The following is a 20,601-nucleotide window of genomic DNA, read 5'->3' on the forward strand; positions in this document are numbered from 1 at the left end:
TTCCAATTCCTTTTTCTTCGCTCACATATCGCTAACTTAAGTTCCGTTACGGCTGGCATAAACCTTTTGTCGGGATATTTGTCGTCAACTTTGGGAATAGTAAAAAATTGATCTCTATATAGTCAAGATAGTTTCCAAGTAACTTTTCCATTTAAATGTCATGGGCGAGTGATTCGGTCGTAAAATCATTCTTTCCCCAAAGACGGAAAAATGGCTTTCTTAAAAAGTTTCGACGAGGCTACATATCTTCCAATAGGCTTTATTTAAGTTATATTTAGGTTATCCTTAGCAAGGGGAACTTAGTGCAATAGCGAGAATCAGGGAGGAAAAAGTTCTTGGTTTACGGCAGTTACCGAAAATAATCCCGGAATTCAGAATTAATCCCAAAGATAAGGGAAAGGGCCCTAACGTTTCCGTGCACACCTCCAAGTGGAGAGCTCCGGAGACCTAACCAGCCGTAACCCAGAACGTACTTTTCTGGACCCGACCTGTAGGTGGTAAAGCCATTTTTTGTTCCCCCTTCATTCATTCGTGTTTCCATTCACCCGCTCGCCCATTCGTTCTTGGCACGAATTTCTTTTTTCACCGCAGTTTAACTAATTTTCGGACCATTTCCATCAAACACTGTTTTCGACTTACTACTTTCTGGCACCTCATATCACTTGATGGGCGCGCAAAAGTATATTTCAGGGCAGTTTTTCGGAAAGTCGGAAACGCTCCTCGAATCGCGAGCGACTGACAATTTAAGTTCGAACGCGTGAATCGCTCTTCGATTGATCTCGGACTGCACGAGATCAGTACGTCGAAATTCCATTACGATTTTTGACAGCTCGGATATTGGAGCTGCCGCTTGATTCTCGAGCGAAAGTTGACCGCTCGAGGTTCGATTGTAGTCGATGGGAGTCAAATCTTTGACGTCACATATTAGTTTTGCCGCGCTCGTAGCTTAAACTAAGTGCAGTGATATGCTAAAAATCTTGAAAAATCAATCGCGACGCCGCCGTCCCGCGAGTTTCATTCCACGGACATGCATCATTGATAGATGCCGATGATGACAACGTTACCCCATTTGCACATTTTTCTCAAATGCAATTTGAATACGAAATCAAAGTGTCAAAACTGCGCATTTCAAATTTTCTCACGCATTTTCTGCGCTCATGTAAAATTGATTGACGAGTAAGCAGACTGGATTTGGGAACTTTATCCCTGGCTCAATAAAAAATCAGCACAAAAACTTTTACATCCCAATGAGAGCTGGAAATTTCAAGAGCGCCCGTCCGCGCGGGGATTAAAGCGGCAAGTTTGTTGCCCCTTCTTCGATTTTTCCGGCACGCAACTGAAAATTTCGACCAATAGAGATTTGCAATGCACTAATTTGCGAATTGTTCATAATGTTGTTGGTAAAATCCGCTTATTCCCCCCCAGCGTCTGAAGTAAATTCAATGTGTCAAGCGATGCGAGGAACGATAAAACTCCAGAACAAAAACTTTTATGTTAACATAAAGCCCGGAAATTTTAAAAGCTCACTCTTGACAGGGGTCTGATTGAATCAAAAACTTTGTGGCCCGTTTAATAGTTGATTAAGATTTCTCATTACTCAGGCCTATGATAAAGCATTGCCATTTTCAATTTTGCGTTATTAAAGGCTTGAGACTGTTAATGTCCAATTTACAGCAAACTACAAGCCGAGAATTGATTGGAAAATTACAGGGAAAATGCGGCAATATTTCCTCGTTTAATGCTTAGTGCTGATCATTAATTTACCTTTCTTCCAGAGGGCCTCTTTATGAGCTAATCATTTGAGTATTTTCCATTGTTGCCTTGGATAAATTTGCTTCAGTTCTTATTGGGATTAATATTTTATTTATTTTAAAATGCAAACAACATTCAGAGTGAACACTTTTTGCGTTGAGGAATGACATTAAGAATTTATCTGAGGCTTCGCGTAGTAGATTTTATTTTCAGGTGGAATTAAGCATCAAAGCAGGGCCCCGGGGAAAAAGTAGAGAGTATAGAGGAAATTTATGAGCCGCATCGACGACTTAAAATACTACTCTCATGGATATAGAAAGATGAAGCCTGATCTATGTATATACACTTGGAGTTTGTAATCCGAAATATTCCACTTTTCTCGGTTGATGCATTAACTGCTGATAAGCTGATATGCATTATGCATGTGCAGAGTCGATATCGACCTGGGATCGAGTTGGAATTATATATTACCTCCTGATTGCATTTGACGCCAGTTTATTAATTAATACCTGTATCATTATCATGTTATAGATGAAATAATGATGTCACCGCACAAATTCTCACAAATTTCAGAAATGCCATGCGCCTATAAAGGTATTCATCTGGGTGTTTGTCACGATGAGTTCTCTTTCGATTTTGCGACATTTTATCATATATGTGTAACTGATGCAGAACTCAATTTTCAGATAAACAACTTAAATGGGGTCTCTGCGAACGGTTTCCTTCTTTTTGGAGGCAAGAAAACGAATTCCGCTTATTACTTATTTAAACGACAGGAACAAAATACTCCCGAGGGAAAGGCGACCTTTATTGTCTGCATTAAAATTGTCTTTTCAGAGTTTATTGTTTATCTCTGCATTTGAAATATTTAGTATTCCAAAAGTTTGAAAATTCCTGATGTAAGCAGGATGTTTCCAAGTGTCTGACTCACTTATGCGGATGTAATATCTTATTTTATTCAGTTGGATGTGGGGAGTTGAAGATTCGGAATGATGCATCCAGAGGTTGCAAAAAATTCAAGAATTGAGGCTAATTCTCAGAACTCGACGTGCCTACTCTTTTCCATTTTTAGACTTTGCGCTACTAGCATTGTGGAGATTTGAGGATCAGTCGGCGTAACAATGCATTAAAGGGATTGTCAATCGGACGGCGTGTTCAGGGCAGGTTTTATCATTTTTGATATGGGGGTGATTTGGCGGTTTTGAGAGTGTCTCGAATCTCTCCTCGAAGTCTTCGGGGGTTCGGTTTAAGCAGCCAGTTCCGATAAGAAAACGGCTCAATACGAAAATTTTCAATTTAAATAAAGCACCTACATTTCGCGGGTTATTTTTACGGGAACTCCGGAAATTCTTTATAAGCATTTTTTACCGATTGCAAATTATAACACTCAGTGCTATAAAGTTGCTTTTATGAAATGAGGTCAACTGCTACCTACTTCCCTGCTCTCGTTTTTCGATACATTTCCTGGTTTCAGTATGAATCACACAGCGTCCTAAGGACCTCAAATGTGAAGCTACTCACCTTAAGCTTTAATTCACAAGAAAATATTTATTTTAACTTAAATTTGTTCTACAATAGAATTATATGAGTGAGCGAAGCAATGTGCCTAAAGAAAGTTTTCTGTTCGAGACCGAGGTCTCCGAGGATCTGGATTTATAGCTCCGGTGTCAATTTTGGCTTTGCACACCAAGATCAAGGAACCATAAGACTCGATTTCGAAGTACAAAACAAACTCTTCGTAGCTCGGATTAATGCGAGACCGAGACAATTCTCGTAGATATTTAAAATTTTGCAAATTTCTAATTTTAAAGAACTCACTTTATGGTAAATCTAAAGCCGGAATGGGTTTGTGGCGCTGAAAATAAATTATGTATATACAGCGGTTGCTAAAATTATGGAAACTTGATTTATTTTAAAATTCCACCGTTTTGCATCATCGAAAGGAAGTGATAAGTATTCAATGGAAAAGATAATATTAAATAATACTAAAAAAAGGAAATGGAAATGAAAGACAATTTACATTTACTTTAATGAAAAACGGTTAGTAAAAAGTATGGAAACTAAAATATTTTAACTTTTTTTTTCATAACTTTCGTGAAACATTCCGTACTTCGTAGCATACCCATTTGCCTTAAGGACGGCTGCAATTGTCATGGCATAAAATCCAACAGAGAAGCACAATATTACAAAGATTTTTTTTTTCAATTCTTTATTGAATAAATTGAATAACTCATTAACGTTGGAAATCTTGTTTTGAAAACTTGCCGGTATAACTGCTCCCAGAGATTCTCTATCAGGTTTAGGTCTGGTGGCTGGTGCGGCCATTCCATTAGAGGGACATTATTTTAGTTCAATCAATTTTTAAATCGCATTTAATCTGTGCTTAAAGTCATTATGTTACCAAAAAATCTATCCTAACGGCATTTTTTTTTAGCATAGCGCAATATATTATTTTTCAATACGTCACGATAGGCAAAACGATCGATATTACCTTTAATTTGAATTATCGGCCCAGTATCGGATCTCGAAATGCAGCCCCACCCTCTTAACCCTGCCCCCTCCGTGTTTCACTGTAGATAATCGATATTTATAATCATATCTTTGACCTTTTCGTCTTCCGGCTTTTTTTTGTCATCACTTCCAAATGGTTGGAACTTACTTTCAACACTAAAACGAACAGTGTTTCATTTGGCTGGTGACCAAGATAGATGTTCACGTGCAAATTGAAACTGTGTTAGGGACTCTAGTTTACTGGTTTTTGATTTAGTTTATTTTGTTAATTTACTTGTACTTTCATCCCTTAAGTTACGCCCATGTACCTCGACACTTATTCTAAGAACACCATCTGGGTGCCAGATCACGGTGCTCATCAGGCCATATCCAAGGATTCTTTATGGCTGGGAAATATGTTACTAGTCAAAAGAAGCTTTCTCAGTGGGACTATTGCTTCGATCTGCAGTTCGGTGGACCTGCAATATTCCCAGAAAAGCGATTCGTATAGGTATTCGCCAGCTGGTCGTGATTTATGGCATCCGGCGCGACCATAGCCCGCAAGGGCTCTCGGTGGTGGTCCGCGCCTGGTTGGAGCTCCTCGGTTTTAGTACTTAAGGGATGAGTGAAGTAATTTTGCTCTCTTTTTCTCTTCGTCTTGAAACGGTGTCAGTTTCGGATATATGATCTAAATCATAGTTTGTAACCCGTCCAACTAAACAATCTCCCTCTTCATACTGAGACCAACAAATTTTGTCATTATTAAAATAAGTGAAGTCCATTTTCGTAAACCAAATTGTCGTTTTCATGGTTTCTTTTGTCGAAGAAACCCTTTAACAAGTCGCATCTTTCGATTATTTTTTGATTTTTTTTTACTGAAACAGTTCCAAATAATCACTGAGCATTTACATGTTGTCTCACAGTTTGTGATCGCACCAGAATGCTCATATCGCTCGTTTCTCTGGTGATTTCAGCAGATCTTCTCGGATCTGCCAACGAAATTAGTCTCATAATTTTTTCTGCTCTTTTACTCAACACTGCAGGTCGTCCTGATTTTGCAGCGATTGCAGTTGTGCTCCTTTGATTGAATTTTCGAATTATTTTCGAAACAGTCCTTTTTAAAATATCTAAATTTCGACTTATGGTGATTTGTGTAGCTCTATTATATTTTTTTTAAGTTGGATGAATTTTTTTTATCCTTGGAGATATTGGCCACAAATAGATTCATTCCTATCAAAGTCAAACAAAATACAATCAATTTTGCTTTGAGTTGGCCATTGGCCAGCCGCATTTAGGTCTCGCATCCAAAAAACCTCAAAAGCTAATATCGTACGGATATTTTCAAGAAATGGTTTGCTCATCTGCGACGTCTTAATGCAGAAGGGCTTAAAATAATAGCGTCGTTGCCATGTAGCTTAAGAAACAATAAGTTTCCTTATTTTTGGCCAACACTGTACATGTCAAGATAATAGTGTCTTGACGCCAACCCTCCGTATAATCTCACTTTTAAGGGGATGTAATTCCCTTTGTATTGAAGCCCTCACGTAGAGGAAGTCATGCACAATCGAGACCCATGTACGTAATAAAATTCATTGAGAGCAGCGCATCACCTTTCATGACATATTTGAGTGAATTGCACAAATCGAATAGGAACTGCAGGGGACGAAACAATCTTGAAATCGTCAAGAGGGAGGAGAGTTGAGTGATGTTATGCGCCGGAGGAATTGGCCTCTGGGAGTAATATCTGTTACAACTTTATTCGAGGCCCATAGATTTGGTTCGCAAGAGATCGGCACTTGCAGCTACAATAATGTAATCTGCGAGCCGCGAATTGGTATTTATGACTTTTATCCACTAATGGACAAACCGATGGGGAAAAAAAACCTTTATTGGAACATTTCGGATCCTTTTTGAATAGCTGAAAAAGGGCCCTCCTACATTTATCTACGCAAAATAAAAACTAATAAAACGAGGAAAAAATGAAGTCGACTTCGATAAGAAACGTCGTCAGGCGTATTTAGGAGATTAGTTAGCAACGGGGGAGAGTGTACATGAAAGAAACATGGCTGTTTTTGTCCGGTCATTTTATGGCGTTGATTAATGATTTACCGAAGTCAGTGGAGTGGGATGCGTGTTTTTAAATCCGGTTGACGGATCTGGCGAAATGACGTGGAAAATCAGACAAAAAAAAATAACGAAGCATTTTTTGTTCTGTCTGCTGAAAGGCAGAGATTTGTGGAAGCCATTTTAACTCGGCTAATATGTTTCATGAACAATATTTTCCGATAATGCAGGAGAGGCAGATCCTCCGAATAGCAACTGCAGGATTAAGTGATTTTGTAAAATGAAAATTTAGCTGTGTGAGTTTTGTCGAGCACGGTTTGATTGATGATTTCCGGAAGTCACAAGTGGGATTTGTGCTTTAAATCCTGTTGACGACTCCAGGAAAATGAGAAAGAAAATCGAAATAAAAATGCTTTGTCATGTCATTGTTATTTTTCAACACAATCATTTTTCCGGGATAACTAATGGTGGCACGTAAACGATACACGAACAGTTGTCTTAATTTTATGGATTTCTCTAGTCTCATTGAAAATAGTATAATGCGGCCCTTTTGCCTGCACATTATCCCCCCGGCTGATGGTTATATGTGCACGTGCAGCATTACAGATCGTTTTCATGCTAAGAATGGGTATTTGCTCGAGCACTTCTCCAACATCCCAGAGGGAATATAATCCATTTAAGTTTCTAATGCTCCGATAACTACTCTTTAAACAACCGAGATGGTTTATACCGATATGGAATTCTTCGTGTCGGCTGCAAACAAACTTTGACAGGGAACAAAGGGCTGCATTTCCATAATCTTCTACTAAAGCCCTCGATAGTTGCCCTGTTGTCAGGAAATCTTTCCCCTTGAAAAATAAAACCACGCCCGAGTCGAGCTAATTTGCCTAGCCATAAATTGTGGTCGGCTACACTTTTAACGGGAATTGCCTTAAAAGCCTCGGAAAACTCGACTCTCGCAATATATCTCAATCTTGTAATAAGTAAAATTGTGTGCGGAATATGAAGCATTTTCATATTTAAAGTTTTACACAACCGCTATTTATCAGCAGATTAGCTTACCAAAGAAGCCTTAATTTAAACTCGAAACTTTCGGTATTAAACTGAATCAATCTGGGAATATATCTCTGTTAAAATAAGGCAGAATCACGTGCTACGGGGAGAACTTTTGCGAGAACTTTTGTGATCTAAAATGCTACACTTTGTCGAGCGCATACGAGCACAGTCCCCGAAGTACTCGGCCTGACATATAGATGGCGATTTTTCGTTAAAAATTTGCCCATGTTACAAAGACCTAACCTTAAAAAGCTTAAGTCTAAAGTTTGAGGGTGCCACGTGGATTTGTGTTTGTTTTGAAGCCGTTTTTATAGAGGTTTTCTGAACACGGAAATCATTCGTTATCGGTACGTGATTCAACAGTTTCAATTGGATGGTCTTAGTACAACCAATTTCAAAACCGGATTAGATTCCATTGTGGGGGAATCTGGTCCTTCAGTTAATAGCTATAAAATACTGGCTGGCAAAGTTTAAACGCGCTCGTACGAGGGGCCAAGGCTGACTCCGCAGCGGTCAGCCCCGTGATATTTCTGATCCGACCACTCCAGATATTGTGGTGAAAATCCACAAAATCGTATCGGAAAATCATCGGCTAAAATTGCGTGAATTATCGGCCATGACAATAATTTCAAACAGCGCTGTACATCGCATTTTCGCCGGGAAATTGCATATGAAAAAGCTGTGTGCAAGATGAATAAAAGCAACAACAGTGTTTGGCAAAGTTTCGCAATAATAAACCCGAGTTTTTGCGTTTACTCGTACACCATGGATGAAACATGGGTCCATCATTTCATACCTGAGACGAAAAAGCAGACAAAACAATGGTTTCAAAAGAGAGAATCGACTCCAAAGAAAGCAAAAAACGTTCCACGTGCAGGGAAGGTGATGGCGTTTTGTTGGGATGAACGTGAGATAATTTTTATCGACTATGTCTCTAAAGGAGAAACAATAAATGGAGAATATTATTCAAACTTATTGCAGGCGTTTGAGCGAAGAAACTGGGAAAAAGTAACCGCATTTGGCGAAAACGAAAATCTTGTTTCATCAAGACAATGCACTAGTCTACGCTTCCCTCATAGCGACGGTCAAAATCAATCAACTTGATTGCGAATTTTTTCCTCGCCCACCCTATTCGGCAGATTTAGCTCCCTCAGCTTATTTTTTATTCCCAAATTTTAAAAAATAGCCCGGTATAAAAATATTTGCTTATAATGAAGAGGTAGAGTCCGAGGTGGATGCCTATTTAGAAACATTCGAATCTTCTTACTATCAACAGGGTATCGAACATCGGTGGGAAAAGTGTGTTAATGTCACAGGAGAGTGTGTGGAGAAATAATATAATATTTAATTATTAAAAAAAAAAAAAAATTATATTAGTTCGGGTACCTCTGGAATTGTCCTCGTAAGTCGCACTCTACACTCACCACACCCACTACGCACCAAATACACCTTTATAAATGTGGTAGAACATTGGTGGTATTACCATTACTGTTGCGAATAAACTGGCACAATCGAATGCACATTAAGGGCACAGTTATCAGTGGTCACATCAGTGTTCTTAGAGTGCATGTGCCCTCAGGTATCACTAGCCACATCCGTGTTCCTGGTGTGCTTACACCCTTTCGATTACACTAGTGTTTCGTTTAAAGCGAGATTATCGCCAAATCCAAATTTAACATAAAAAAGTTTCAAAGAAACACATTAATAAATTTTTACTCGAGGTCATTTAAAGGACATTTTAAGGCCAACTTTGCTTTTTTTAAATGAAATTCCTATTTTTAAGGTAAGTTTGGAGATGGCCTAAAAATTCAATATTTTTTAATGGAAAAATTTAGTTCTAAAACTTCTCATTTTCCGGATTTCAACAAAAATTCAAGTGCCATGTTTAAAACATCGGATGACTTAAAATGCAAAAAAAGAATACATTTTCATAGATTCAAAAGTGTCTTCAAAATTTTAGTAAAAATGGTTTTTATATATTTATTAGTCGAACAAATGTTTAAAATGTTGACCTTTCGCATCGAGACATTTTCCATTTCTCATTGTAAACGATCTCGAAACATGTTCCTAACATTTCTTTAGTGACCGCTTGACCAACTGCTCTGTTGCAGTTTTCACACCATTCGGAGACGTTGACACTTGAACGTACACTTTTCTTTTAAGATGGCCCCAATGAAAAGGGTCTTATGCGGTCAAGTCTGGTGATCTGTGTGGTCAGTTCACTGGACCATTACGTCCTATCTATTTTCATGAAACAGTTCATTTAACACGTCTTGTGGCACATGAGCAATGCGGACGGGATCAATATAATACTGATAACACCGAGCAACTTTTCGATTAAGAGCAAGATTTTCTAAAGGAACCGGTAGATGATTTAAAAGCAAACTACGATATTTCCCTCCTTTCAGATTCCTTTGAATCGAAAATGGTCCCATTATTTTTTTCCGACAATGGTGCGCCATGACCATGGTCTTTGATGTTCTACTCGTCTTGGCCAGTGAGGATTTTCAAGGCACTAACAGTGCATACTGTGGCGCTTTACCTTACCATGCTTCGTGAAAGTGGATTCGTCAGGAGAAAGCTCATTGAAGAAAAATTTTTTTCTAAAATTTTTCCCTTGCTCAAATTTTTTTAAAACTTGTTTCTATTAAAAAAAAATGGAAAGGCAAAAAAGGTAATAAAGGATCTAAGGGATGAAGAAAAGCGAATGAATAAAATCTAAAATTGTGAAAAACAAGTTCTGATGTGAAATATTGAGAGCGGCAACGAAAAAAGTAACATCCTGTAGAGTCTTTTAAACAATTGTTATTTTGCGTTGTTCGTGATGCTAAAAGGATTGTTGTTACTAATTTTGACGTCGAATTTGCCTGTAATTATCCTTACAAATACCAGAGAACTTAATGAAAATCGAAAAAAAACCTCAACGCCTTGCAAATCAAAATTGAAGCAATTTATGACATGCTTTTATATCAAGCTTTTATCTTAAAATAAACTCACGATTCACTCTTTTAAATTTTTACCATTCGTTAAGGAACACCCTGTATATGAATAAAACTAAAAAATAACCGAGAAACAAAAAATGCACAAAAAATACATTTTGAGTTCCAAATTTTAACAGTTTAATGTTAAAAATTTCCAAAAATAGGTGTCGACGCCGTACCAGGTTGGCCCGAAAACGGGGTAACTAGACGCGCAAATCGCATTGCAACAGACAAAGACAAAGCTATATTCGTTGGTTGGCAACAATTCATCCTCATTTGTGACGTACGTCTGCTTTTATAATAAACGAACTTTCGGTGTTTTTTCTTCAAGGAATCTTGCGCATAAACCCGATGAGCTTAAGCGCTGTTTTGACCATTTCCTCTATAAGCTAACACCATTTGAATTTTGGTTTCTTTAAAACAGTCTATTGATCACATTTAACCTAACAACTTTAGTTGGAAAGCGAATAATTAGTTTGATCCTGAAGGTTCCTTTGAAATTCAGAAATAAATTCGATACTCCAAAAAGAAATTACGAGTATATTCTAGCGAAAATTTGGCTTTTCTATTTCATCGATAGAATTTAAAAATGATTTTTACCGTGATTTTGGGTAAATCTTGAGAACCTGTGAATTTTTATTTTCCACTAATAAAGTTTTTTTTTGTAAATTAAGTCATGTGTTATTTTAAATGTGTCACTTTAATTTTTGCTGATATCTGGAAAAAGAGACATTTTAGAAAAAAACTTTTCCAGCAAAAAATGCTTGAATTATAAGTTTTTTGCAAATTTGCCGAAAAAATGACATGAAAACTGTATAGTTGGCCTTGAAATGTCCTTTAAATAACTTTGAGTAAAAATGTTCTTATGTGCGTTGGAAGTCCCCTTTCATAGCAAGGAATGTTTGTTTAAAACTTTTTGTGATTTTAAATTTGGTTTTGACGATAATCCCTTGTGCCTCTTCAAATGAAACACCCCGTTCCATTTGTTCAATGATAGATGGAAAGCTCCCGGTATGAGTCTAACCCAAACTATTACAAGACGAGACTTAACTCTGCCATCTAAATAATTTAGCAAAACTCCAACTGGAGATATAATTATAATGTTACGTTTGATCTCACTCGATATTGGAAATCATTAAAGCGAACTCATCCTTCCGGCCCTTATTAGTCTTTTACCGATAACCCTATAGAGCAAATATCTTTCAATACAACTTTGTTATATTTCCTGCCTCGGAGATGGGCTATAGACGTTCTAAAGAAGGCATCAGAGGTCCTTTCAAGATTCGAGGTTGATTGATTATTTCGTATATTTGAAAATTGCAATTCGATGTATTTTCCATGGAGTTTTGAGTATGTTTCCTCGAGCAAAAGAAGAAATATGTTCGAGAGTGCTGGGAAATGCCACCCAGACTGACAGAGGACCCTGGAAATAAAGTGGAAGTAGAACCAATGTCGGGTCAAATTGTGGGGAGAGTCTGAAGGTCCTCATTAAGGTCACAAATGTGTTAATCTTCGTTTTCATTAAGTCAGATTTAGTCAATTCGATCCAGCTTATAACACACGAAAAGATTGCCCAGTAAATTTGAATTTACGGAACTTGGCGATGATACGGGCATCGCAAAAAAGTTTTAGATGGCCAAAGAGTAAAAAATCTCAAAAGCTGCAAAACAGCTGCAACTTTAACTAACCCTGAATTCGGGAAACCCAGTTTTGGGAACCTATATACGTTTCCCTTCATAAACTAACTCAAGCGTTCATCCATAGAAGTGTGGCAAGGAAACTTCCTGACACCCTGTATCCTAACAATTCCATATGACTGCTCTTTGTGAGTTTCCGTCGAAATTCTGCATTCGACAAAATTTTTTACTTCTTTTTATAGGTGCATTCCTGTCCTTTTCCTAACTTCAATACTTTGGCCTGGCTAATCTTGAAAAAACTTGAAGCAAAGCTACTTAGATCGCAGTCATGCGTCCCAAAATTGAGACACTCGAAGCCGTTCAGGCTTGTCTGGAACAGCTCTCTCTTATCCAGATTTAAATTTCCAATAAGCTCTTATGCACAAATCCGGATCGGCAGGAACTTCGAGCTCTAGGATTCATACGGAGTTATAATCAAATTTGTTAAGCGGCTAAAATGGATTAAATCGTTCAATCCCACCGCCTCGCGTTGGGAAATTTTCGAGATATATTATGATTTGCTCACGATCGTTTTTAGCTAATCAACACCGAGGTTTCGGTCTGAATGTCGAGGATTTTCGGGGGCAAACATTGCCCCTGTGGAATTCTAGCTGGGAAAAGGCATTTTATAGGTGAAATGAGGGACACGTTTTTAGCCCTTAAGACGGCAAATTCGCTGCAATTTCTTCTGGGACACCTGCATGATAATTCTCGTAAAACCGCAGTTTTGATAATGTAATATTCCGCCGAGCACCTTGGCTCTTAATAAGGCCCTGTTTATAAGGCGAACACGCGTTTCTCGACTCCATCTGTATGAGAAACGATATTGTCTAATACATAATTGGGAAACTCCTGAAGTATCATTGGAGAGAAGTTTAACTGGATCGAGTTTCGGGGCGAATTGTTGCTCAACGTGAACTAATTATAATCTGGCATTAAGAGAGGCAGTAAGAGCATGTGGACTAATGTTTAAGTTTATAAAATTAATATGAAAATTTTATCCGGGTTATTTGAAAGAGTTCACTGATAATTGATATCGGTCTCGTGTTGAGAGATGTGCAGCTGTAAACAACGATGAATGTCCACATATAGTTTATGGCGATAATTCTCTAGACGAAGCCTATTAAACAATTAATTTTGACAATTATGCGATTCGCGCCCCTCATCACTCTACATCTTGAATCGATCCCGGGCTCGAACTTGGAAACGCTTGAAAAGTTCAATTAATTCGACGAGATTTGCGAGAAAATCCACCTGCCTCCACCTAACAAAATCTTTATGCGTGAACCACAAGATCTGCGTTAAAAACCACAGAACACCGAGAATACTGGTTGGAGAGACGATCGGACGCCTTAGAAAAACTTCCACAAATCGCGACAATTTCAAAGCCCTGAAATAACGGGAGTTCTCAGAATAGAAATGTTTGCTCAGAGCCTTCGGAAACGTCCCGCTGGAACTGCGATATTTTTTTGAAGCCTCCACGAGGGCCTCAAAAAACCCATCCGTAGCCAATAAATTGTGCAGGCTACGACCGCCTGCAAAACTATTACTCAGAATAGAGAAAAGCAGGTCCACAGGAAGCTTCGGTTGAATTCCAAAAATGTTCATTAAACAACCCCATCGGGACCTTAGAAAATCGTCCCAAATCAAAGACGGCACAGGGATTAAAAGTGAGTGTGAAATCGCTTGGGACAGGGGACATGCTCGATAAGCGCATTAATCTTGCTTATTAGCCGAAATTGCTTGATGGTTCCCTTCCAATAGGGACCCAAAATTGAGACCATTTACTACCTGTAAACTAGCTATAAATCCAGCGTCGATTCACTTTGCTCACAAATTTAAAAAGGTCCTGAGACATCCCTCTCCATGCCGAATAAATTTGCTTTACTGGCGACTTACACGGAAAGAATGACTCCCTTATCGGCAATCCAACAACAAGAATCGATTAAAAGACGTTATATAACCCTCCGGGGATTCAGCCGCCGTATCATCTGTTGATTATATTTGGAGCACCCTCTAAAGGGGAAGTTCATCTTAGCGGGGGGCGGAGTCATTATTTGGACGTGCACCTACAGTTTCTTTTAATTCACTTAAATGCGGATTTGACTGTCCAAATATCTTCACCAAAACGGGAAAAAGTAGAACTTTAATGTTACGAGGGGCAATTTATCATTCCTCGGTCTCTATTTTATTCGAAGTTATAATTCTCCCGATTGTGTTTAGCAGATGCTCTAGAAAACGAAATAAATCACATCCAATTACCCAATAGAAATCCATTGTCATACATTTCGCCGGTAATATATGGATATACCTCTTACAAATTAAAACCGGCAATATCCATAAAGTACGGGAAGCAGTTTTACGCATTTATCAAATTCGGGTTCACCAGCGGGATATTAATTTGCTGTTGATTTGATCAGATCGGATAAATTAGCTTGGCGCTAATTTACAAGGGAAAATTTGATAATTATTGTTTGGGTCGGGGACGATTTCGTTTTTTAAATGCGACAGTTTTCAGGTGTGATATCGCTCCAATTGGAGAAGCTGCTGGTCCCCAGCCACTCCATCCGACACACAGACGTCACCCTCGAATGCCACTACAAGCTGGAAGAGGAGACCCTGTATTCGGTGAAATGGTACAAGGATGGGCACGAGTTCTACCGGTACGTCCCCCGAAACCAGCCCCCCGCCCAAGTGTTCAATCTTCAAGGAGTCACGGTGGATGTAAGTTGATTTTTAACTTATTTTGGCATAAACAAACTGGAGTATAAAGGCGGGCCACACATTCAAAGTTATACGATTAAAGTTTGAGTAAGTTTCGGGTCGGGATGGGGTATCATGTTTTTGGAAGTCAATTGTCTGCACGGCTACTATCTTTATTTAGGCAAATCGAATTAACTCCAAACAACTTAAACTATCCAACAGTTCAGCTTAGTGTGATTTCTGCCGGAAGGAATCCTCTGAAGTGTACTTGTACGGGTTTTAATGTGGCAGCGTTAATTTATTTTCCCGAATGAAGTAGGGTATTACGACCTAAATAACTAAAAGTTATTTAATTGAAGTTGGGAACTCAGCATACATTGTTGCTGAAGTAAGTGTAATTTAATAATGCTCACTATGTTCGCACATGTGCGAACGCGACTCCACCATTACCTGAAGCTCCGTTTTGGAAGATTCCTGCGAGAATTTATAAGCGCCACTTTGGAAGCTTTTGGGCTAATCTTAGGAGATACAACATTATGGGGTTTTAACAAACTTGCGAAATGCACGTTTCTCAAGATGTAGCAACATTAACATTAGTTCTTAATAGCGGGCAATATCAATGGAACGCGGCCATTACCGTCGAGTTTACAGCATGCTCCCGCCGGCTAGATGGCCGTTATGAATATGATGAATTGCTTATTCACAGCCAAGAATCCCGCTTTCGGTCTAATGGTAAGCCGGATCTTTGGAGAGAGGTTTTGGGAACGGTTTTCGTTCAATGGAGAAATAGTCGGAATCGAGCGATCTATAAATTTGCGACGGAGAGACTTTTTTGATTCTGATCAAGTTCACCAAATCTGCGATAATAGGAAACTCGTAAGTTATGTGGGCAAAATGTCTATATGAAATTCTGACAAACGCAAGTGCATTGATGATAGGGTAGATTTATAAGTTCCTTCAGTTTTTCAGAACTTACCAGCCGTTCGGCTGCTGCAAGTTGCTTCGGAGAAATTTTCTGAGAAATTAGAAAATTCGAGTCCGCCATTGATTTGTACGTTGGCGCAAATTAAGCTGTTTCTACACCTCTTAATGTCCAATAACAGTGAACGTTTTAAGGTCGTGATAATTGAGCGCTCTAAAAGGGCTTTTCAGCTCGAGAATCCAAAATCATAAATTTTGAAACGTCAAGATGAAGAGAGCCAATGGGAAATTCAAACGATGGAAAATGCTAGTTTTTGAACTTGAGACCAACAGTTCGAGGAAATATATCAGCTATGGCTATATTTTTCCGTGTGTAGAATCTTGATCATGTATTAAAATTCTGGCGAGTTCTCCTCCATGTTTGCTCCGTATCTGACCTTGTGGCCTCAACTATCCTTTTCAGTTTTAACTTTGGAGAGACATTACTAATGAGCTTTAACATTAGCAGGAAAGTTATCTGGCTCTCTTCTGAGTTTATTTTTCAAGAGTTTGCTAAACAACTTTTAGTTGAAATAAATACATGTGGCATACACATGAAAGGATTTTCTATCAATAATCCTTCTAGGTTTCCGATGTGTCGGAAAGGGAAACCTACAAGGTGCCATTCGAGCGTAGACTCGACTTAATCGTTAACTAACCGAATCAACTCAAGTCTTCGTAAAACGATAAATGGAGGACCCTGTATATCGCTTCTTTTTCAGCCTGAATTGGAGAATTTTAAGTGAAATATTCTTACATACAATTCTCGTAGTTTTTGAGATATCTGAAGTTTTCAAATTACATAGAATATTCCTATGTACTTTATGCAAGTTTCGAAGCTTACAAGTTTCATTCTAAAGCACATCGTTTTCCACCGACTTCTCAAACTACTCCCCAAAGACATCATGCGATTGTTAAGAGTCACGGAATTACTTTGAAGTTTTTTGCATTCTCTGAAGATGTTGTGAACTTTCAAAGACTTCGATTGCCTTGGAGCACCAGATACTTGAGATACTGTCTCTAAAAAACACGTGAAGAAAGGAAGTTTTTGGAGATGTCTAAGCACTTTTCATGATCCAACTGAAGTTTTCAAGTTTGATTCTGTCACGGGAGGGTCAGGAGGAAGGGTTTCTTTGCTTGTGCGCAAGTGTGACCCGGATTCTTTTGACTTCTGAAGATTTTCCTGGGGTTTTTTGGGATGTTTTTGCAATTTTTCTATTCGCAGTCCCCGACAGACCCCCTGGTTGTCCCTTGACCGCTGAAACCCCGTTATTATTATGTAGCGCACTGCGGTAAACTAACGTGCAAATATTTTGGCAAATGTAAAATGACACACAAATGAATTGTTCTGCTCAACTTCATATCGGATATTTTGAGTAATTTCTGATGTTGTCCAACCAACGTAATATTTAATAATGTCCAATAACCCCTGAGCAAATTTTATATTAAAGGGTCCATTAATAATATTTGACAAATTTAGTCTGGCTTCATATTCCATACTAGATTTGGTAATTCAATAACGGATGGCATATTTGTATTGGACACAGAACAATTCCTGCCATTATTGGTTAATTTTGCACTATTAATTAGCGATTGAATCGCATTCATATGCACGTTGTTTGCAACAATTGAATTGAAAAGCAATATAGTTTTTCTAAATGAGTAATAGAATTAAATTCTAATTCGCTATCTGGGCTTCGAGCAAACACAGTTTCGAGGTTTGGAAATCTTTTCACAAGTTCAGAACTATATGCTAATTGCTAGCATAAGTTTGTCCAAACTCTAACTAAGGGATTCCGAGTCCGTCACTTCATCCAAACTTGGAAGTTCGGTTGAGGTGAAGTTAATGCCTGGTAGTGACCCAAAACTTGAAACAATACGTTGCCAAATCTCGCCATATGACTTGCGAACAACAATACCGTCAGTAAGTGTCAGTGTTTAAAGAGCTTAGACAAAGAGCTTTCCATTCGTACATTATTTTGTTCCACATGTAAGTACACATTCACTGTAAATAGAATTTATGAGTCCAGTTCGGGTGTCGCATAAAGTGTATTTGTATTTAATTAAAGTTTTTTCCGTGGAAAATAAAGCACAATAAAAAAGACATAAAGCTAATTTAATTAGGAGTTTAATTTAGGGAAAAACGCGAATTTATTTGAGCGACGTGCAGACAAAGGACCTAATTTAGGACTCGGAAAAATGTCAGTGGAGAGTCTAAGCTGGATGCTTTCACAAGTTAGTAGTTCATCTAGCTGCAGCGGAAAAATTTACGTCAGAGATGAAAAGATTAATTTAGTCACGAACCGCCCATTCTCGCCTGAAAAAATATATTTTTAAGTACGGAACTAGCGCTAACTGCAAACCTATTTATGCGCAAAGCATTTCGTCTATCAGATCCATTAAAAATTTTTAGAGGAAAGTTTGTCATCTTCAATTTTCCTTCCTCCATTGTTTCGTTTCCGGGCACGTAGGCCCGGCTGGGCCAGCGGCCAATAACGGTCGCAATATCAGTTAAAAGCGATTATTAGAGCACTGAAAATGTCTATTCGAGAAATTAATTTTAAACTATTCGATTCAATTTTTGGTCAGTTTATTTGTTTAGCTTATGGAGTGTGTTATTAACTGCGGAGCTTCCTTCGAAAGTGCAATTGAATAAGCTAATGGACACACTTGTCGGCCTCAACGGTTCTTTTCCATGTAATGCGTCTTGAAATTGAGCGCAACTCACCATTGGAAGGGAAAAATGTTCCTTGCAGTGTGATAATCTGGCCGATGATGACACCTCAGAACCAAAACATTGGAGCGAACAACTGAATTTATACGGGGAGCTCGCAGCAAACTGCCCCAAATCGGGAATTTGCAGTGGCTTTTTCGAAATGTGCGTTTTTGGTTTTTGGAAGATATCTCGAAAACAAAAGAACTTAAAATCGCTTTTAAAACGGACAATGCTGCTTCTCCCATTCAACCACTTTTCAAGCTCTTATTCGACTCAAGATGTGCAGGCCTAAATTCCTCCGCACGTGCGTTTCAGCTGAGTCCCTAAAATTCCGCCTTGTCACATTTAACCTTTAAATAACGTTTTTGGTCACCGCATCACAAAGTCATATCCGCAAAGACATAACAGAATTTTTTTATCCTTCTTGAAAGCGTACGTGCAATTCTGGTTTGGGCCTTCCTGTGTATGCAAAATTTCCCTGATCGTCCTCTGAGGAATTTTTCGATGCAGCAAAGTTACCCTGGCTTTACCGCCTTTCCGCATCTCAGCTTAACTGCAATTTTTCGATCCCCATACTAGAAAATATCCCCTTGTTTTACCGTTCGCATATCGCTGGTGACATGAATTGGTCACGAGAAAGATATATTTCAGGAACGTTGGTTTCATCATGATATTTTTTCAGGGCCCGACCAGACCGCTCGTCCATCTCAATTTAATTTGAAATAGAGACAGATTACTCTGTTCTGTTAATTAAAAGGACACTAAGAGATTATTTCATTGTACGCGTTGTCAACAGCGTTTGGCCCATGGATACAAACAGTCCTCGATAAATGTCAAACGCATAATATTACAACATTTATTTTGGATTTTATATCCACGTAGCACAATCGATTTCGCATTGTTCACCAAAATTTCACATTCTGCAGTCGTTTATATGAGGCTTTTTTTTTTTTTTTTATTATATACGAATTTTTTGTGGGAATTCACATATTTCAATTTGCCTGCGTCCCCAATGCAGCGTGCAACACGGAGTTAAGCTTTCCATCAACGTGACGAAATATACCTTTTGCCCTGGAGATACGAGAGTAAAACGTTTCGCATTCGGTTCGTATTTCTAACTGCGAATTTCAAATATGTCACTGTCAATAATGCATCGGGGCTATGAATAAAACGGCGCCATTTCACCCAAGTATCTATTGTATCGCATATTTCGCATTGCCGCCATGACTACTACAGGAAATGCGAATATTTTTAAGTCTGAGCCTTGGGAACATTCTGACGTTTTATTATCATCATTTGACACACAAATACTGATCTGATGTGATCTTTTCCAGTTACACAACTCGACAGATTGTTCTGTGGTCCTGTCAGCGGTTCAGCTCTCGACGAGCGGACGTTATAGATGCGAGGTCTCTGGGGAAGCTCCTTATTTCGAAACTGTCACCGATCACGCTAACATGATGGTTGTGGGTAAGTTTCTTTCCTAAATTATACCCGAGGGGAAAACTATATTACGAGATTCGAATTGAGGTTTTATATTATCTCAGGATTTCATTGAGCGAGTTAAACTGGCGTAGTTACAGGAATGAGTAATGCGACCGTGGAGTCCTTTATTCGACTCGGCGACAAAGAAAATTCGATTAAAAACATTGTGCTGTAGGCGAGAGTTTACAAGGCTCTCATGGCTTAGCCACGCCCGTTTTTTGGTATCTCAACCCACCTACTTAAGTATCTAATTCGTGGCAGATTAGAATCTTTAACTCCGCCCTGTTTCTAATTTTCTAGAGTCACTTTGGTACAGGTTTCGCCCCTCCCGCTTTTAATCTGAAGAGCTGCACACTGCAAATACTCGTGTTCAAGTCAATGTTAGAAAGGCTTAAACATAGATTTGTCTAATAAAAAGAATTCATCTAGAGAGCTCATTAAAAGTTAACAAAAATAGAGCTTCTCTGCCAATAGGACTGCCAATAGTCAGAAAACTCTAGCCTTTAGTCTCAAACATTCTCCTTTAAGGCGTCGTCTATTAGCTTTAAAATAGAGCACTCACCTTTGGGCCAAATTATTGAAATGTTGATAAGTTTATGGGGAGTTGAATTTCTGCAGAAATGGACCAATAATGATTTGTCTCTGTTTTCACCTTAATATCGAACTTTTGCTCCTGTTAAACTTGTCAGCGCTTCAATTATTTTAATCTTAGATCTGA

The 20,601-nt window shown here is 38.5% G+C and overlaps 1 protein-coding gene across 1 annotated transcript in view; it reads left to right on the forward strand.

The window, feature by feature from the left end:
* LOC136343695 (uncharacterized) overlaps window positions 1-20,601 on the forward strand; it is a 176,821-nt gene that overhangs the window by 136,383 nt on the left and 19,837 nt on the right. Inside the window, exons 2-3 of the mRNA XM_066290587.1 lie at window positions 14,538-14,743; window positions 19,733-19,868. Coding sequence (XP_066146684.1) covers window positions 14,538-14,743; window positions 19,733-19,868 — 342 coding nt within the window. The remainder of the gene's footprint in view (window positions 1-14,537; window positions 14,744-19,732; window positions 19,869-20,601) is intronic.

Source organism: Euwallacea fornicatus, chromosome 15, assembly GCF_040115645.1.
Source record: "Euwallacea fornicatus isolate EFF26 chromosome 15, ASM4011564v1, whole genome shotgun sequence".
Classification (NCBI taxonomy): domain Eukaryota; kingdom Metazoa; phylum Arthropoda; class Insecta; order Coleoptera; family Curculionidae; genus Euwallacea; species Euwallacea fornicatus.